Here is a 15,721-nt window from a genome sequence, read left to right as displayed (position 1 = left end):
AATAAGGTGATTAAAAAATATTGCATCAAAATGAAGAACACATTATGGAATTGAAAGAGAAGAGGAGATTGGGTAATGGTGAAGAGATCAGTTGCAGTACTAATGAGTGCCAGGAGGAAGGTAGTTCAGTCCAACTTACTTTTTAGAAAACTGTGTTTCTGTATGTGGTTGAGGCATTTTATGATTTTAATGGAGATATAGCAGTCTAAATGTGACTATAATTCCCCTGCGAGATGACTACAGAAGAGCAATCCCTTATCAGTATAAAAGGGACCCTGTGTCAAAGCTATGTTCCAAAGAACCCTGGAGTCTTTTTAGGGATTCTTCAAAGACAATATTGATAATAGCATGCAGACGTCTGTGAAAGACAGGTTCCCTACAACTGCCAGGTGGCACATGCTCCATTGGTGCAGGATAATGGTTAGCTGTAGCAGACCTAGTCAGTTTTGTATTTGATCTGAGTGTTCACAATAGAACATGCCCAGAATCCTGGGCATGCAGAGGTGAAATTGCAAGGTTTGGTTTAGCTCATGGGGGCAGGCCATGGCCCACTTCACGGCTGTGCATTTCTGGACCAAAGCCTAGATATGTGCAGCCTAAGCTTTAATTAACTGAATAATCTGCTAAAGGTTTATATGGGGGAGAACTTTTTAAAACTAGTGTGGATGAATTTTAGTTGACGAGTCTTAGCTAAGGATATGCATAATGTTTTGGACTGTTTTGATTCTGGCGTGATAGGAAATGAAAAGATGGCCTTTTCTTTTAACTCTTAAAGGTACCTTTTGTTAAACTACCATTTAACATTTCCTTCAAAAAGTCGCAGTGATGTTTTGGTAGTATGCCAATTTGGCAGTTTCAGAGGCCTTGATTAAAGATTTCTTAATTGATTAATTGTTCAACAAGACTTGAAACTACACAAGGAAGATAAATTAGGAATTATTTTTATATTTAGTTTTTCTTGTATTTGATGTTTTCCAAAGCATAAATTATTGTCCATGTCATGATGGGATTAATCACTATGTTTATACAACAAAAATAAGCCAAGGTTACTAAAATCAGTTAGGTTTCAATGAATAAAATTGCGCAATGATTAAATACTTGTTTAAACTGTAATATTTTCCACTAAGATGAGCATTAAGATAAAAGACTTGAATAGCTTTGACATAGCTGTCACAGTTGTCCTTCACTACTTATGGCCATTAGCAGGAGTTCAACCTGTTCTGTCATTTATACTGCTGACACTGTACAACAGGTTGTAGCGCATTGGCACTGGCTTCCATATGTCAGCACATCTGTGAGCGGTCAGTTCAACCAACCATCTTAGAGTCTTCCACTTTTGCCATGGATCTTGCTTGAAGCATATTTTCAAGGATACAAGAATGCACATCTTTTAGTTGTCAAATCTGACCATATCAATGTGGATTTGTGCTTCTGTCTTCCCTAGCTTCCTCTCTCTCACCAATGCCAGCGGTTTTTTTGTAACACTGTCTTTGGATTACCCCCCTTCCCTAACAGTTTTTCAAATTGCATTGAAAGTTTATAAATTAACTATTGTTATTTGCGTTAACAAACATTGTTAGGGTATATTGTTCATAAGGCCTTTAATGACTATTTAAACATGACATTGACTGTTGATCATACTGAAATGGCCAGCTTTTTAAAGAACATCTTTTGAAAGAACCTTATTTTTGCCACTGTACATTTTAAAATGTTAAGTAATGTTTTAATTATATTTCTACAGCATGTAGCAATTGCGTTTCTATCATAAAGCAGGCCATGAGAATATTTAGGCAGATTGTAATGAAGAAGTGGGGGGCCTGCAACACTTGTTTGGGAGAGCTTATCCGCAGCTAACCAGCCCACCCTGCTCCATTGCCCCTGCCTCTCTCCCTCCATTCTGCAGCAGGTCTTCCAACTGCCCTACTAACAGAAGTGGTGGGGTAATGCCGGCTTATCTCTTGTCCAACTCACATGGTAGGAGCAGCTCCTTCCTGGCCAGCCTGCCTGCAGTGTTACCCCTTCAGAGGTGGAGGGGGGCAGCAGGGTCTTACGTTTCTACTTCTCCTGACTGCAGCTTCTAATCACCACCCAGCTTCCAGTATTGCTGCATCAGTGGCTGAGAGTGGTAGGGGGGCAGTGATGGATCTCATTTCTTCCCCTGTCCACCTCCAGCTTTAAACCCTCGGTGGATGAGGGGAGAGCAGCAGCTTCCACTCTAACCTCTCCTCCTCCTCTTGCAACCACTTGCAATGGGTGAACAATTTTGCAGAAATATCTCTTTAGTGTCTATATGGCCCCAGTCCACAGATTTAAGTATCCACAGATGGGGCAATGTTGAGAATTAGATATACCAATACAGAAAGCCATTTAGCTTGTTGTCAAATAGACAGATTAAAACCAGTAGGAACTGAGATGATACAATCATCTCATGGGTGTATACAACCTCAGTAAATTCCAGTAGGGTTGTTCATATGACAGCAAACTTCATATTACAATTGTGCCATTTGGAAAGTTTATGTATCATGAAGAAAACTAAACTAGAAGACTAGGTCGCAAAGCTTAAGCTTTTGGTCTGGTGGTTTCACAAAAGTAATTTCCCTTGAGAATTCTGAGCGAGTACAGAAAATGGAAGGACTGTCCCATGTGAGCACATATATATTTAAATTGTCCCCCCTCTGATGTCCACCTGTGGACAGCACCCCATGCTGTCCAACTTCCGTAAGAAATTAATGCCATTCTCTAGGTGGGTATTTTGCAGTTAATTTCACAAGGAGAGTATTACTGTGCAGGCAAGTTGTGTGGCTAAGTTTTCTTGTCTTTTTAAAAACTGTCTGTTAACTGCTGCTTCAGTCAGTGGGGAAGGCAGAATATAAATATTTATATAAGCAAATTTGGAAAGTGTGGCATTCGATGATGATGATTGGTAACAGTGGACTAAAGGTTATGAACCACTGGTCAAAATAGTCCCTGAAAGCAATACAGTTATTGGTGAACAGTGGTGGGCTGGTGGAGGTATGGCTTTCAGAGAACTTCGGGCAATGTGGGAGACCATAGCATGGAACACAATTTGTTTCTAGAACTCACTGACCCATACTTCTCCCTCTTTCTTTTCCTCTCTCAGGTCCTTCATATTTTCTTCTTACATACAATGTTTTCTGTAAATATGAATGCCATTAGTCTTGACTGAAAAGGCCTTGTCTGGACAAATGACAAATGAAATTACTGAATGCAGGACAAGTTTCTGACATACACTGAAAACTCCTCTGTTGTACTGACCAGTCAGAACATCCTTAGGCTACCCATGAAAACTGGACTCCTTTCTTCTGATTTTCTTAAGGATGGAACTGAGCAAAGCAGGAAATAGTTCTTTCCCTTACTGTGTAGGTTTTGTTAACTTTCTCCCTAAGCTCTGTTCTGTCAATTATACTTAGTTCCATGTACTGAGCAGGGTTGACAACGGTTGTGTCTATGCCCCACTCGTCTTCTCAGTGCAGAGAAGTTATGACTTTGACATTTGCTGGTATTTACAAGCAACTTCCATTTTCAGCTTCAGATAGGGTAGTAACTCCAGGTTTTAAGGGCAGGTTGGAAAAACGTGGTATTTTCCACTGTAAGATACTGTCTCTTTTACAAGTGGCAAAACTGAATATGTTTCAGCCTCCCCCGCCCGCGGCTTGACCTGGCCCCATCCCCCAAAGGACGGAGGGAGAGAGGAAGAGTCACCCTCCCAAAGGGAGGAGGGAGAGAGTAAGGAAGGAAGAGGCAGCCTGCTTAACCAATTGGCTGGGTGCTTCCTTGCCTTGCATGGGGCTTTGATGGGCCCATATGACGTCCCACACTCAGGCGGGCTGGCTACTGCTTCCCTTGTTTCACACAGGGCTTGGGTGGGCTGAGCCAGGTGCTGCCTCCCCCATTTTGCCTTGGACTGGCTGGGCACTGCTTCTCAATGGCCGATCCACCCCTGCCCGTGAGGTACATTAAGCTGAGGATGCGTAACTGGCCCAAGGTCGCCCAGTGAATTGCCACAGCAGAATGGGGATTTAGGGTCCTGGGCTGAAACTCTAACCACTACTCCACACTCATATGCCAATTAAGTGAGACACCTACAAGAACTGTTTTGTCTACTCTACCTTTAAACACCTGTGAAACAACCGAGGGTTTCAACAATATTGGACTGCTACGTTTGTTTGTATTTGTTTTTGTATGGACTATATACTTACCACATGTGCTTGGTGAATTACCTATGCTTAATATAGCAATATAGCAACATTGCATTACTATGTTGAATATTAGTAAGCAGCCAGATCTAGGTGGTGCCAGGTCTCCCGGTGGTTACTGCCAGGCCTCGCTCAAAGGCCAAAACATCCCCGGGAAGAGCCCTGCCCCCTCCTCCTGCTGTTTACTGATAGAAACCAAGCTTGGAATGCTGTGGTTGCCTAGCAATGACCATGGTGGGCATCAGGTGCTTCTTTTATCATCTTGAGTGGGGGTTAACCCCCCCTTTGTTCAGATTTCAGAGTTTTATGCAAACCTAGGGCATTTTTCAGGTTTGTAGAAAAGGTCTGTCTTGTCTGTTCGCTGTCCATTTTCTAGGTTTAAGTATCCTCAGATTTGGCTCAGTTGGCTGTTGGGATATACAAGTGATGACCCAAGATACTCGTGCGGGATTCCAGCCTCCCCCCTCCCTCCAATCATTATACCTGGGCCTGCCATGGCTCCCAGCGTCTGTGCCCAGCATGGGTCTGAGGATCATCCACTGCCTCCCCCAGGCCCGCCGCAGTTCCTGGCCTCTGCCACTGTGCCTGGTTTAGCTCCCTGGCTCTCCTATTGTCTCCACCTGTGGGCCCACCACGGCTCCTGGCCTCTGTATCTGGGCCAGGTGTGGCTTCCCGCTCCCTCCCCCACCATTGCCATGGCCAGGTCTGGCACACCTTATGGCCTCTATCACTGGCTCTGGCCTGACTCCCTGGTTTCCCTGCAGTAGCCACCCCTGGGCTCACAGTGGCTCCTGACCTCCGCTGCTGGGCCTGGTCCCCCACCATTGTTACCACTGCTCCCAGTTTCTGCCAGTAACAAAGGAGGTAGGTGCTTTGTCTGCACATGCAGAGGCAACACACTTCTTTTTTCGGGGGGGGGTTAAACTACCCTAATGTATTTTTAAGGAGCCCCGTGGCGCAGAGTGTTAAGCTGCAGTACTGCAGTCAAAAGCTCTGCTCACGACCTGAGTTCGATCCCGACAGAAGTCGATTTCAGGTAGCCGGCTCAAGGTTGACTCAGCCTTCCACCCTTCCGAGGTCGGTGAAATGAGTACCCAGCTTGCTGGGGGTAAAGGGAAGATGACTGGGGAAGGCACTGGCAAACCACGCCGCAAACAAAGTCTGCCTTGGAAACGTTGGGATGTGACGTCACCCCATGGGTCAGGAATGACCCGGTGCTTGCACAGGAGACCTTTACCTTTAATGCATTTTTAATGTTTTCTGAGTTTTTTGCAAACCTGAGGTATCTCCCAAGTTTGCAGAAGTGTCTGCTTTATGGCAGTGTGGCCCCTGCTGATTTAAGTATCCTCAGATGAGGCCACATTTGACTATTAGATAAAAGATGGTTTATTTATTGCATTAGTATCATGTAGTGCCCATCATCTGTATTTGAGAAACTTTCCTAATATAACTGGCACCCAGCATTTAGCCTGGAATTTAGGCATGTCTGAAAATGAGAGAGAGAGGGTTGATGGGGAGGGTGTGTATGTGTGGGTATTTTATTCAATACAGGGTGCATTTTACAGGGGGTGGTCTTGCATAAAACACAGAGATGCAGTGTGCTGCCATTGTTGTTGTTGTTTTTTAATCTTGATGCATTTGTAAAGGAAGTGGACTTCCAAGCCCATACCCTCTTGTTCCGGGACTTCCAGAAGTCCTCAGCCTTCTCAGTTTTCTACGTGACTCCTTTTCCCTTACTGATGGGGGTGTGCCAATTTCTCTCTGGGTAGTAACCGCTGCCAGCTATGAATCTGAAGGAGTGTCTCCTAGATGGATTTGCACATGTAGCACTCTGTCTCTGCATGGCTGTTTAAAGGCTCTGCTTAGTTGCTGCATCTCCCACTGTGACGTGCTAGCTGGTGTGGTGGTTGACCTATCATACTTTTGCACTTTGGAGCTATTGCGTTTAAGGGATGGGGAGGCATACCTATTGTTAAAATTTTATAAACATTTTAGAATGTCTTTTTACCCTTGCATAGCGTTAATCTCATTTGGGTTTGTGATGTATATGTTCCTAATATATTGGTTTTCCTCAAAAGAAAGAGGGCAGTTAGCATGGAGGAGGCAGATTCTAAGATTAAACCGGAGGATGAAAAATCTTCACTTTAGACCAGGGGTGTCGAACTAATTTGTTACGAGGGCCGGATATGACATAAATGTCACTTGGTCAGGCCGGGCCATTTCTTGCCGGTCCAGATCGAGTGGGGTGGCAGTGGTGGCTGCCTTGGCTGGCAAACACACAGCAGGCTCGCCAGCCCAGATCGGGACTGGGGGGGAGTCCAGATCACAGGCCAGATAAGATCCCTCAAGGGGACAGATCCGGCCCACGGGCTGTATGTTTGGCATCCCTGCCTTAGACCAATTTCTGCTACAGTTCACTGAAGAGTGCAGATGGGACATGGTTGATTAAGTACTCCCGTCACACCTCTCTCCTCACCCCCAACAGATCAGGAAAAAATGCCTCTTTCCTGCCTAGCTGTGACTGACAGGAAGAGCCAAAACAAGCACGTTTTAATGGCCACCATGTGGGCCCTTCTATTGCCAGTGGTGCTGCACTAACCGCCTGTCCTTGCTGTTAGAAAACAGCATGAGCTTTCTTCTCACATTGTCAGCAAGGGCACTAGAAGTGGTTGACCTCAGTCTTGTTGCCTCCCATTCTTCTAATGATACAGGAAGCCCAGGTAACTAGCAAAAGGGCTTCTTAGCCCAGATTGCCAGCCTTGTTCCTTAACATCCTGTCATGGTAGAGAAGAAAAACAGCCACTCCATCTCAGTATGTAGTCTAGTGTTGCTTTCATCCACTACTGAGTCCCAAGGGTTATTCTTCACCTCCCATCCTAAGGGTCAGTAGGAAATACTGTTCCCCTCCCAGTACAGTTTCCAGGAATAGTATCCCTTCCCTCTGGCATCAGGAGGAAAATACTAGATGTCACTACTGCTCCGGGGCTAGAAATTGGGTCGGGAGTCACCACAGGCCAGTGTACTTCAGCATACAGATAAGGTGTAGAGAGCATAGAGAACCCCGGTATTACGGCTGCTTTTGGATTCACCACCAATATTGCAGCAGGTGCAGCTACAACAGTGCTTTATCAGATCACTGAGGAGTAGGGTTGCCAGGTGCCTGGTGGTGGCGGGCAAAGCCCCGGCAATTTGCCCCTTTGCCCGCCAACCAGCTGACGGTCGGCGGGCAAACGTGCACGCGCGTACACGCCACTTCAGGTCACTTCCGGTTTACTCTTAGTTTGAGTGGCATAAGGCCCCTCGAGAGGCGAGACTTCCGGTTGTAAACAGGAAGTGATGCACGTCGGCGTGTCCACGCATTGCCGCCCGATTCCGAGATGTGCCTTAAAAGTCTCCCGCCGGAGGAGAGGTAGGACCTGGCAACCCTACTGAGGAGAGAGAGGGATCTCAAACCTTGAAAGTGATCTTATGAACAGATGATCTTATGAACAATGGTCCCCCTGCACCATTGACCAGAAGCACTTTGCTCTATTTGGTGCCATAGGAGAGAGTGGTAACCAGACCCTTATGTGGGAGAAAATACAGTGGTACTCAAGGACACCATTGTGATGGGGCTTAAGCCTGCTTCCTGTCCCTGGTGCCCACCACTCCTGAGGATTACGTTTTTTACATCTCTCAGCTGTATTTCAGATTGCAGCCTTTTTGAAAACTAAACCAGCCTTATCTGCATTGACACACCCTTTCACCTGCATATCCTTATTTCATGATGTGATTCCTCTTTTTGCCGGTGTTTTGACAGAATCTCTTAGCAATTATACATACATTTGTATTTTGATTATTAGATCAGAAAACTATTGTTCCAGAGATTTACCATTTTTTCCTCCGACACTGTAGGGCGCCTCGATTTAAAGGATTTCAGCAACAGGACAGCCAAGAAGTTCTTCATTATTTGCTGGATGCAGTGAGAATAGAGGAAACAAAGGTGAGGTGTTTGTATATCAGTTATGTGCTGTTTCAGCAGCCTCTTAGAGTTAATTTTTGGGGTCCAAGGTTTGAAGCGGATGCACCGTAACCTGTTTCAAGGCTGGGGCAACCACACCCTCTCTCTCAAGGAGGCATTAAGCATCTTTCAACCCAGCCAGCCAGCCCCACCAGCAGATTTAAGTAGCCAGGAAGGGCCAGGGTCATACCAACAGGTGTTAGGCCTCAAACGTCCAAGGATCCTGTCCACACCCTCAGACTAAATAAACTAAAAAGCACCCCACACCACTGGACAGGTCAGCACCCTGGTATCATCCGACCCTGTCACTTGCTAATGTAGAGTCCAAGTTGGAACAGATGCGAGAGATTTTATCTGCAAAGTTTTGAGCAAAACAGTCACAGTGTCCACTGAGCTGTCTGGGCTCCAATACTTGAGAGAAGGCCCCTGGGAGCAATTGTGTCAACCGCCCGGGTCATTGCCTCATTCCAGAGGTCAACAACAGGAATACCAAACACATCAAGAGGAAAATCCCCGAGAACCATCATAAAACCACTTGGATCCATCTGGCTTTGGAGTGGATCATTTTAATCCCCCACCACTGCAGAGTGTTGGTATCCCCGTAAGTATAAAACTGGGCAAATAGTGATCTGTCCATGAAAAAGGAACTGTACACTCATATAGCATTCATTCTCCCCAGAACAAGATTTCAGATCAAGTGTGACCTGCACAATGTCTAGGATCAGTTATTACCTGAGCCAGGGCCTTGGTTGCTATGGAGGCCATGAAATCCTGAGCTGCTCCTGACAAGACAGCTTTGGTATGAATGTTGAAGTCTCCCAAGGCAGCCAGCCTAGGGGTCCACAACACCACCCTTGAGACCACCTCTGTCAGCTCAGGCAGGGAGACTGTTAGGCAGTGATGTGGGTGGTACGCTAAAAGAATCCCAATCCTGTCACTTAGTCTCAACATTAGGTACACAACCTCAAACCCAGAAATGTCCTGGGTGGGGCACTGTGCTAGTGGGATAGAGTCCTTATAGAGTACTGCGATACCACCTCTCCTGTGTTAGACCTATGCTGATATAACATTGAATACCCCAGGAGACACATTTGGGAGAGGTTAACACCTCCACCCTCTCCCAACCTGGTCTCAGTGATACATGCCAGGTCAGCCCTTTCATTCAAGATTAATCCTGGATAGCTGCTGTTTCTCCTGTAATTGACCTGGCATTAAGCAGCAGGATTTTATAGCATGGCAGGTTGTTGATATGGTTACCCAACATCACTTAGGCTGGAAGAAAAGCCAGAAAGGGCAGTGGTATGAAAATGTCTGTTGCCCTTTACCTGGCCTGCTCTTCTCCCACCACCACATCTCCCACTGCTCCTCCCACTATGAATCGTGGCACCATCTGTCACCCCATTCTGTCCCTCCAAGCACATTTCCCACCAGCAGGCAAAGGAACCAATAAACTGCAAAGTGAAGACACACTCACAGCTGATACTCACTATACACAATCCAGATCCACCTCTCACTTGGACCTGAGTAGAAACAAACACACACTGACACAACCCAGCTCTCACCTAGTGAAAAACCCCTCCCTCCTTCCTCCCAGAACAACAACCCAGAGATCCCGATCTTTTTGCATGCTTAAACTGCTGTTCTTAGTTTATACATTGCAAGCGTATACATTGCAATTGGTTATTGAAGGTACATGATAGGACCACTGTAATGACTCTCTGAAAGACTGCCATAAACCCAGATTTCCCACTTAGAATACACGGGGAGGAATATCCAATCCTGTCCCAGGGCATTTTGAGTGGGGAATGTGCAGAAATTGTGGACTTCTCCTTGCACAAGTGGAACTGCTTTCTGCTCACCAAAGGGCATATTTGGCTCCATCCCTCAATGTATAAATCTGCCCCAAATCAAACCTCCTGAGTAGTGGGAGTATGAGTCCATTTTGGAGCTAAGCACGATAATAGATGCCCTACTTAGTGAACTGTTACAATTGTGCCCATAATATTCCTTACAATAACCCCTGCATGGTTGGCCAGTATTGCTATCCCCATAGTACAGATGAAGTGCTGAAAAGGTGAAATGTCTTTGTCTAATGTGTTCTGTCTTTGTCTAATGTGTTCAGTAATGTGGTTGTGGCTGCACAGCAGTTTGCACCAGGGAGTTTGTGTCTCTGTTCACATAAACACTATGCTATATCAAATGACAAGTTGAGATCAACAGTAGCAAAAGGACAGGTCCTAATCTTTCTTCCCAATGGGTAAGGAAGTTTCAGCTGTCTGCTTTCCCACATTGCTTGTGATTGATTAGGTCATGGGTACAGTGTGAGTAGGTGCCCTCTAAAGCAATGGTTCCCAAACTTTTCAGGCCACCACCCCCTTGTTTCCACAAACTCAACCCCAGCGCCCCTACCCTATTCTGTAAAAAGTGTTATTCAAATAGGGGTTTGCATGATGCACAAAAGAAGATAATAACAGTAAAATTTCAAAACAGTAACAATTAATTGCACATCTATTCAAAATCAAATTAAAACTTTTCAGTTGAAATTTATTCAACAAAACTGATGTGCTTGATCCAGTGGTACCAGCTCTTCAAAGTCTGGGAAAAATTCTGATAGTTTTCACCAAATTTGCCAGCATGGTGCCATAGCTTGATCTGTTGTAAATTAGTGAACAACACAGTTGAAGGGGCCCACCTCTAGCACCCTCCTGCTGGCTCCTTGCCTCTTAGCACCCACCTAGGTAATCCCCCCCTAGGGGGTGGTACTGCTCACTTTGGGAACCACTGCTGTAAAGCATCTTCTGGCTGTGCCCCCCTGCTTCAGTAGGGGCCTGAGTTAGCAGAAGCAACTTGCTGTTCATGTTTCAATGAGGAGATGGAGGTGATGAGGGGATTGTCCGTGGTGAAGAGGATTTTCTCCGTGGGAGAATCCTTCACAGCAGAGGGTTCATGTAAAAGTAGAAAATATTCTTCCGCTTGGGTGACTTCTTCTGATTTAATTCTCAGTGATTTTCTATGCAGGAACTTGCTCAGCGTCAACAATGCTGGATTATTCGCTGGGCTGTTCACTTATTTTCTCTGTACACTTTGTGGAATGTCAGTGTCACAAAGTCTTGAATGTCATTGTGGAATGCAAATACTAAAGGCTTGTAGAACTATGCCGGAGTGCAGAGGGATGATAGCTCTCTGCATATCCCATTACATGCATTGAAATCAACGTCCGCAGAAAGCCCGCACTAGTTCATTGGCACCGTGCCCCTACCTAAATGCAATCACCTGCTCATGAGCGTGGAATCTGTGCTTATAAGAAGTGTACGTGATTGGGAACTCTCCTTTTTCAAATGTTTCCCAATACAGGAAAGGAGCCAATGCATGTATATTATATATGTAAGTTCTGTGCTTGCAAGCAGAAATCATAGTGGCCAGGGCCAGAGCACTGCTACCAGTATTACCGTGTGTGTGTCAATTTCAGTGCACATTCTGTGTGCAGAGGGATTCTATCTCACCCTGGCATATTATCAGTAATGCAAATACTATGTTTAAATCAATCAGTGTGAAAGTTCCCTGCTCCCTCCTTAGGTTGTCTTCTGAGAGTTGTTGAGCTATTAACTATGCAAATGAAACAGGACATGTACAGTCCTGTTCAGATATCGCATATGCAATATGCTTTGCTTGCATCAAAGGGTCTTGGCCATCAGTAAATACATAAAGTACAGATGCTTAGACTCTGATACAAAGCTATCAATACATCTAATTCTCAGCGTGGTCCCATCTGTTGGTACTTAAATCTACAGCTTGGGGCCATGAAGAGAGAAAGGAGGTATTTTGGGAAATTTATGGGGACCCTCCAGGTTTGCAGAATTATATGAAAACTTAAAAACAAAACTTAAAAAAAAAAGAAAATGCAAAAAAAAAGGGAGGAGGAAATTGTCCGTGCTCAAGTTTGTGGAGAGGCAGATGGAGCGGGGGGGGGGGAGTTGAGCAGCAGCAGACAGCAGGCAGGCAAGCAAGATTCCCCACCCTGTGACTTTTCCTGGGGCGAGTGCTTGAGCTGGCATAGTGGGCAGGCAGAGTAGGAGAGAGGGGGGAGAGTGAATGAATAGTGCAGCAGTGGGGCTCTGCGGTCACTGGGATCCTGTCCCTCCCTGCGAGTCCTGTGGGTCCCCATTTGTACTACCTAGAATGTTTTCTTATTAATGTGGATGTTAGTTCTTTTAAAGGAATGATGCCTGCTGTGTTTTACATTATACTGCCACTGAGATGATACTGATATGGGTCTGCTTAAAGTCAGCTCAGGAGCTCCAGTTGGTGGCAGAACACCACAACTCAGTTACTATCAGGAGCTAGATGGAGCATGTATATCACACCTATTCTGCAGCCGTTCCATTAGTTACCAATCAGTTAGCAGGTTCAGTTCAAGGTAGTGGGTGTCACCTACAAAGCCCTTAATGGCCTTGGCTTCACATTCCTGCAGGACTGCCTCATTTGCTGTGCTCTACTACCACAGCTTCACTCATCTGAGCAAAGCCTTCTAAAAGTGCCACTCTGTAAATGGGTAAGATTGGCAACTGCCCATACGTGTGCCCTCTCGGTTGTGGCTTCCGCTTTGTCAGGAAGGCTTCTGTACTTGTATTATTCCACAGAATGTGCAAAACAGAAATGCTCAGGAGGACTTTTTTATGAAGGGGGTTAGAATAATGGAACAATTCAGGAGACACTTTATAAATGAATGGAATTGTAGTCTATTCTAATTTTTAATGTATGTATTATTGTGCCTCTGCTGCATGGTCTTCTATGTTCGTAATCTGCTTTATGCATTCTTTATAGCAGGGCTTCTTAAACTTTTCCCACTTGCAGCCCCTTTTCGTCCAAGAAATTTTTATGCGACCCCAAGTATATAGGTATATAAAATAGGTAAACCAATCAAACATTTACTGATAATAAATCATAAAGAAATTTATACTTTTGCCAAATTTTTCACAACCCCCACATTCAGTTACGCGACCCCGTATAGGGTCGCAACCCACAGTTTAAGAAGCTTTGTTTTATAGTATATCATGCTTTAGACAGTTTTTTGTTTGCACTGTTTTCTAATTCAGTAATCCTAGTTCAATTAGCATTGTTTATCTGCAGTTTTATGCTGTCTTCATTTTTAAATATTTTGTAATCTGTCTTGAGTCTCAGTGAGTCTCAGTGAAAAAGGCAGGTTATAAATAAAGTAACTTTAATTGCAATGTATATTAATCCTTTTGGGGGAATAACATTAAAATGATAGTTTAATAAGAAAACTATAAAATGTTTTATAAGAAAACAAATGAATTTTATGAATTAATACATTAAAATTAACATAAGCAATTACCCTCAGATGAAGGTTTATTTTAATATTTGTTGTTTCATCTGAAGCCAATAATTCTGTGTTCCACCCTTAATAAAGTGGCAAAAGAGAATATATCGAGTGGTCTTTTCCCCCTCTCCCCTCCTATGGTCCCATTTCCATCTATGGGGAAACAACGGTTGATCCCACCCTTGACTATGATTAAATCCATGTTTTGTGGTAATGGTGTATTACTGTGAATTTATCACCTCAGGCTTCACAGCAAGGGACATTACTAGTAAAAGCTGTTGTGTCCCCCCCCCCTCCCCCATGCGTCTCTTTCTTTTCGGGTCCATAAACGGTATGACAAACAGAGAATGTCAGATCTGTGGATCTGGTCAATCTTGTGAGGACTGACAGTTGTGCTGGTCCGAAACAAACGGGAGCCACATTGTCATGGGAACTCCACAGCTGTTAATCGTGCTATTGTTGGGAGTGTCACCACCATGTGGTTTTTTTATTATTATTATTGGAAGAGGCCTACAGCGATGTGTCTGCCACCAGAGTCCTTTAAAATATGATTAGAGGCCTCGCCGTTTTCAAGCGACTTTTAAATATATTTGCTGTGAGTGAAGGTCACAGCTTTGCGAAGTTTAAAAGTAGCCCCTTTGTCGCAGACTCTCTTGATATAGTAAGCTTTCTGTGTAACAATATAAAATAACACCCCCCCATCCTGAGATAGTATGTTTGATCTCTGGTCTTTTAAAATGTAAATAATAAACCAAAGATGATGATGGTGATAATGATAATAAATTAAAGTTTTTTTGAAGGCCAAAGTGTGTGTGTGTGTGTGTGTGTGTGTGTGTGTGAGTGTAAAGTGCCTTCAAGTTGCAGCTGACTTATGGCGACCCCTTTTTGGGGTTTTCATGGCAAGAGACTAACTGGTGGTTTGCCAGTGCCTTCCTCTGCACAGCAACCCTGGTATTCCTTGGTGGTCTCCCATCCAAATACTAACCAGGGCTGACCCTGCTTAGCTTCTGAGATCTGACGAGATCAGGCTAGCCTGGGCCATCCAGGTCAGGGCAAAGAGGGCGTAGTGCTGCTTAATTACAAAATCTGCATTCTGTAAGAGTGCTCTAACTCTCCTTTGAGTTGTTGCTTGTTCTGATTGTCCACTTGTAAGTTCGGGAATGGAGTTGTTTTAACCCTTGGTGAATTTAATTATAACTGCATCAATTCGAAGTCACATTAATGCGTGTAAGTGAACCTTTTTAAAAATGGAAATGGTTGATGCGACAGTCAAAGTGGCTGCTGTGTCGTCCCCCTTCTAATATTGTGCACTGGAGATGCTTCACACCAGGGCTTGAAGTAGTCGAACCCTGCTGCTAATTGATTAATGTCTGTGCCATTGTTAGCCGCACCCAGACCCTTCAAAGACCATCTCTTCCTTTGACCTAAATAAATGGTTCAGTGCACTAATCCCAACAAAAAGGGAGTCCGTTTATGGCCTTAAACCCATTTATGGTATCCAACTTGCTCAGTGATCAATTGATTACTCCTCTTACTATGTTGCTGGATTTAAGGTGAATAAAGAGGGGCTTTAGGCATTGGGAGTTAATTCACTAGCCAGGCCACATACTTGTGAAGTACAGACTACTGCTCAGTCTTGTTGCTCTGTTGACATTTCCAGATAAAACCATAGGGGCAGAGTACGACTTCTTGTAAATGTTTCTACACTATAAATATGAGTGCATCTTCCCTGTGACACTGAAAGATTTTGTTAGGAGATCAAGAACTAACTTTATAGAGATCAGTGCGTGGAATTCACTTGTATATACATCATTTCCATGATAAAATCTTGCAGTAAAACAATGCAGACTTGTATTGATAGTAGCGGTAAATCTCCTGCTACACATGGGCTTTTCTGCCACTTATTTCATAGAATCATAGAATAATAGATTCTAGCACTGGCACTTTACAGTGGTGTAGTTTAATTACTGAAAATAATGTTATAATAATGTGATATGATAAATGTCAAGAACTCTAAAACTTCAGTTATGTTCACAAACTACTGTTGGCTTCCTTCACATAGTTTTTATTCTTATTTTAAAAAAGCTTGCCATTAAGACCAGCCGAAAACAGCAGGGGTGGTGGTGGTAATACTATAATTTTAAAATCGAAATGGCAATGTGC

General features: G+C 44.2%; 1 protein-coding gene across 3 annotated transcripts in view; it reads left to right on the top strand.

The window, feature by feature from the left end:
- Positions 1–15,721, top strand: part of USP45 (ubiquitin specific peptidase 45) — a 57,647-nt gene that overhangs the window by 17,746 nt on the left and 24,180 nt on the right. For all 3 annotated transcript variants that reach the window (XM_056856299.1, XM_056856300.1, XM_056856302.1), the window contains exon 8: positions 8,112–8,199. In XM_056856299.1, coding sequence (XP_056712277.1) covers positions 8,112–8,199 — 88 coding nt within the window. The remainder of the gene's footprint in view (positions 1–8,111; positions 8,200–15,721) is intronic.

Source organism: Euleptes europaea, chromosome 10 (assembly GCF_029931775.1).
Source record: "Euleptes europaea isolate rEulEur1 chromosome 10, rEulEur1.hap1, whole genome shotgun sequence".
Lineage (NCBI taxonomy): Eukaryota > Metazoa > Chordata > Lepidosauria > Squamata > Sphaerodactylidae > Euleptes > Euleptes europaea.
This window is presented reverse-complemented; position numbering and strand designations above follow the sequence as displayed.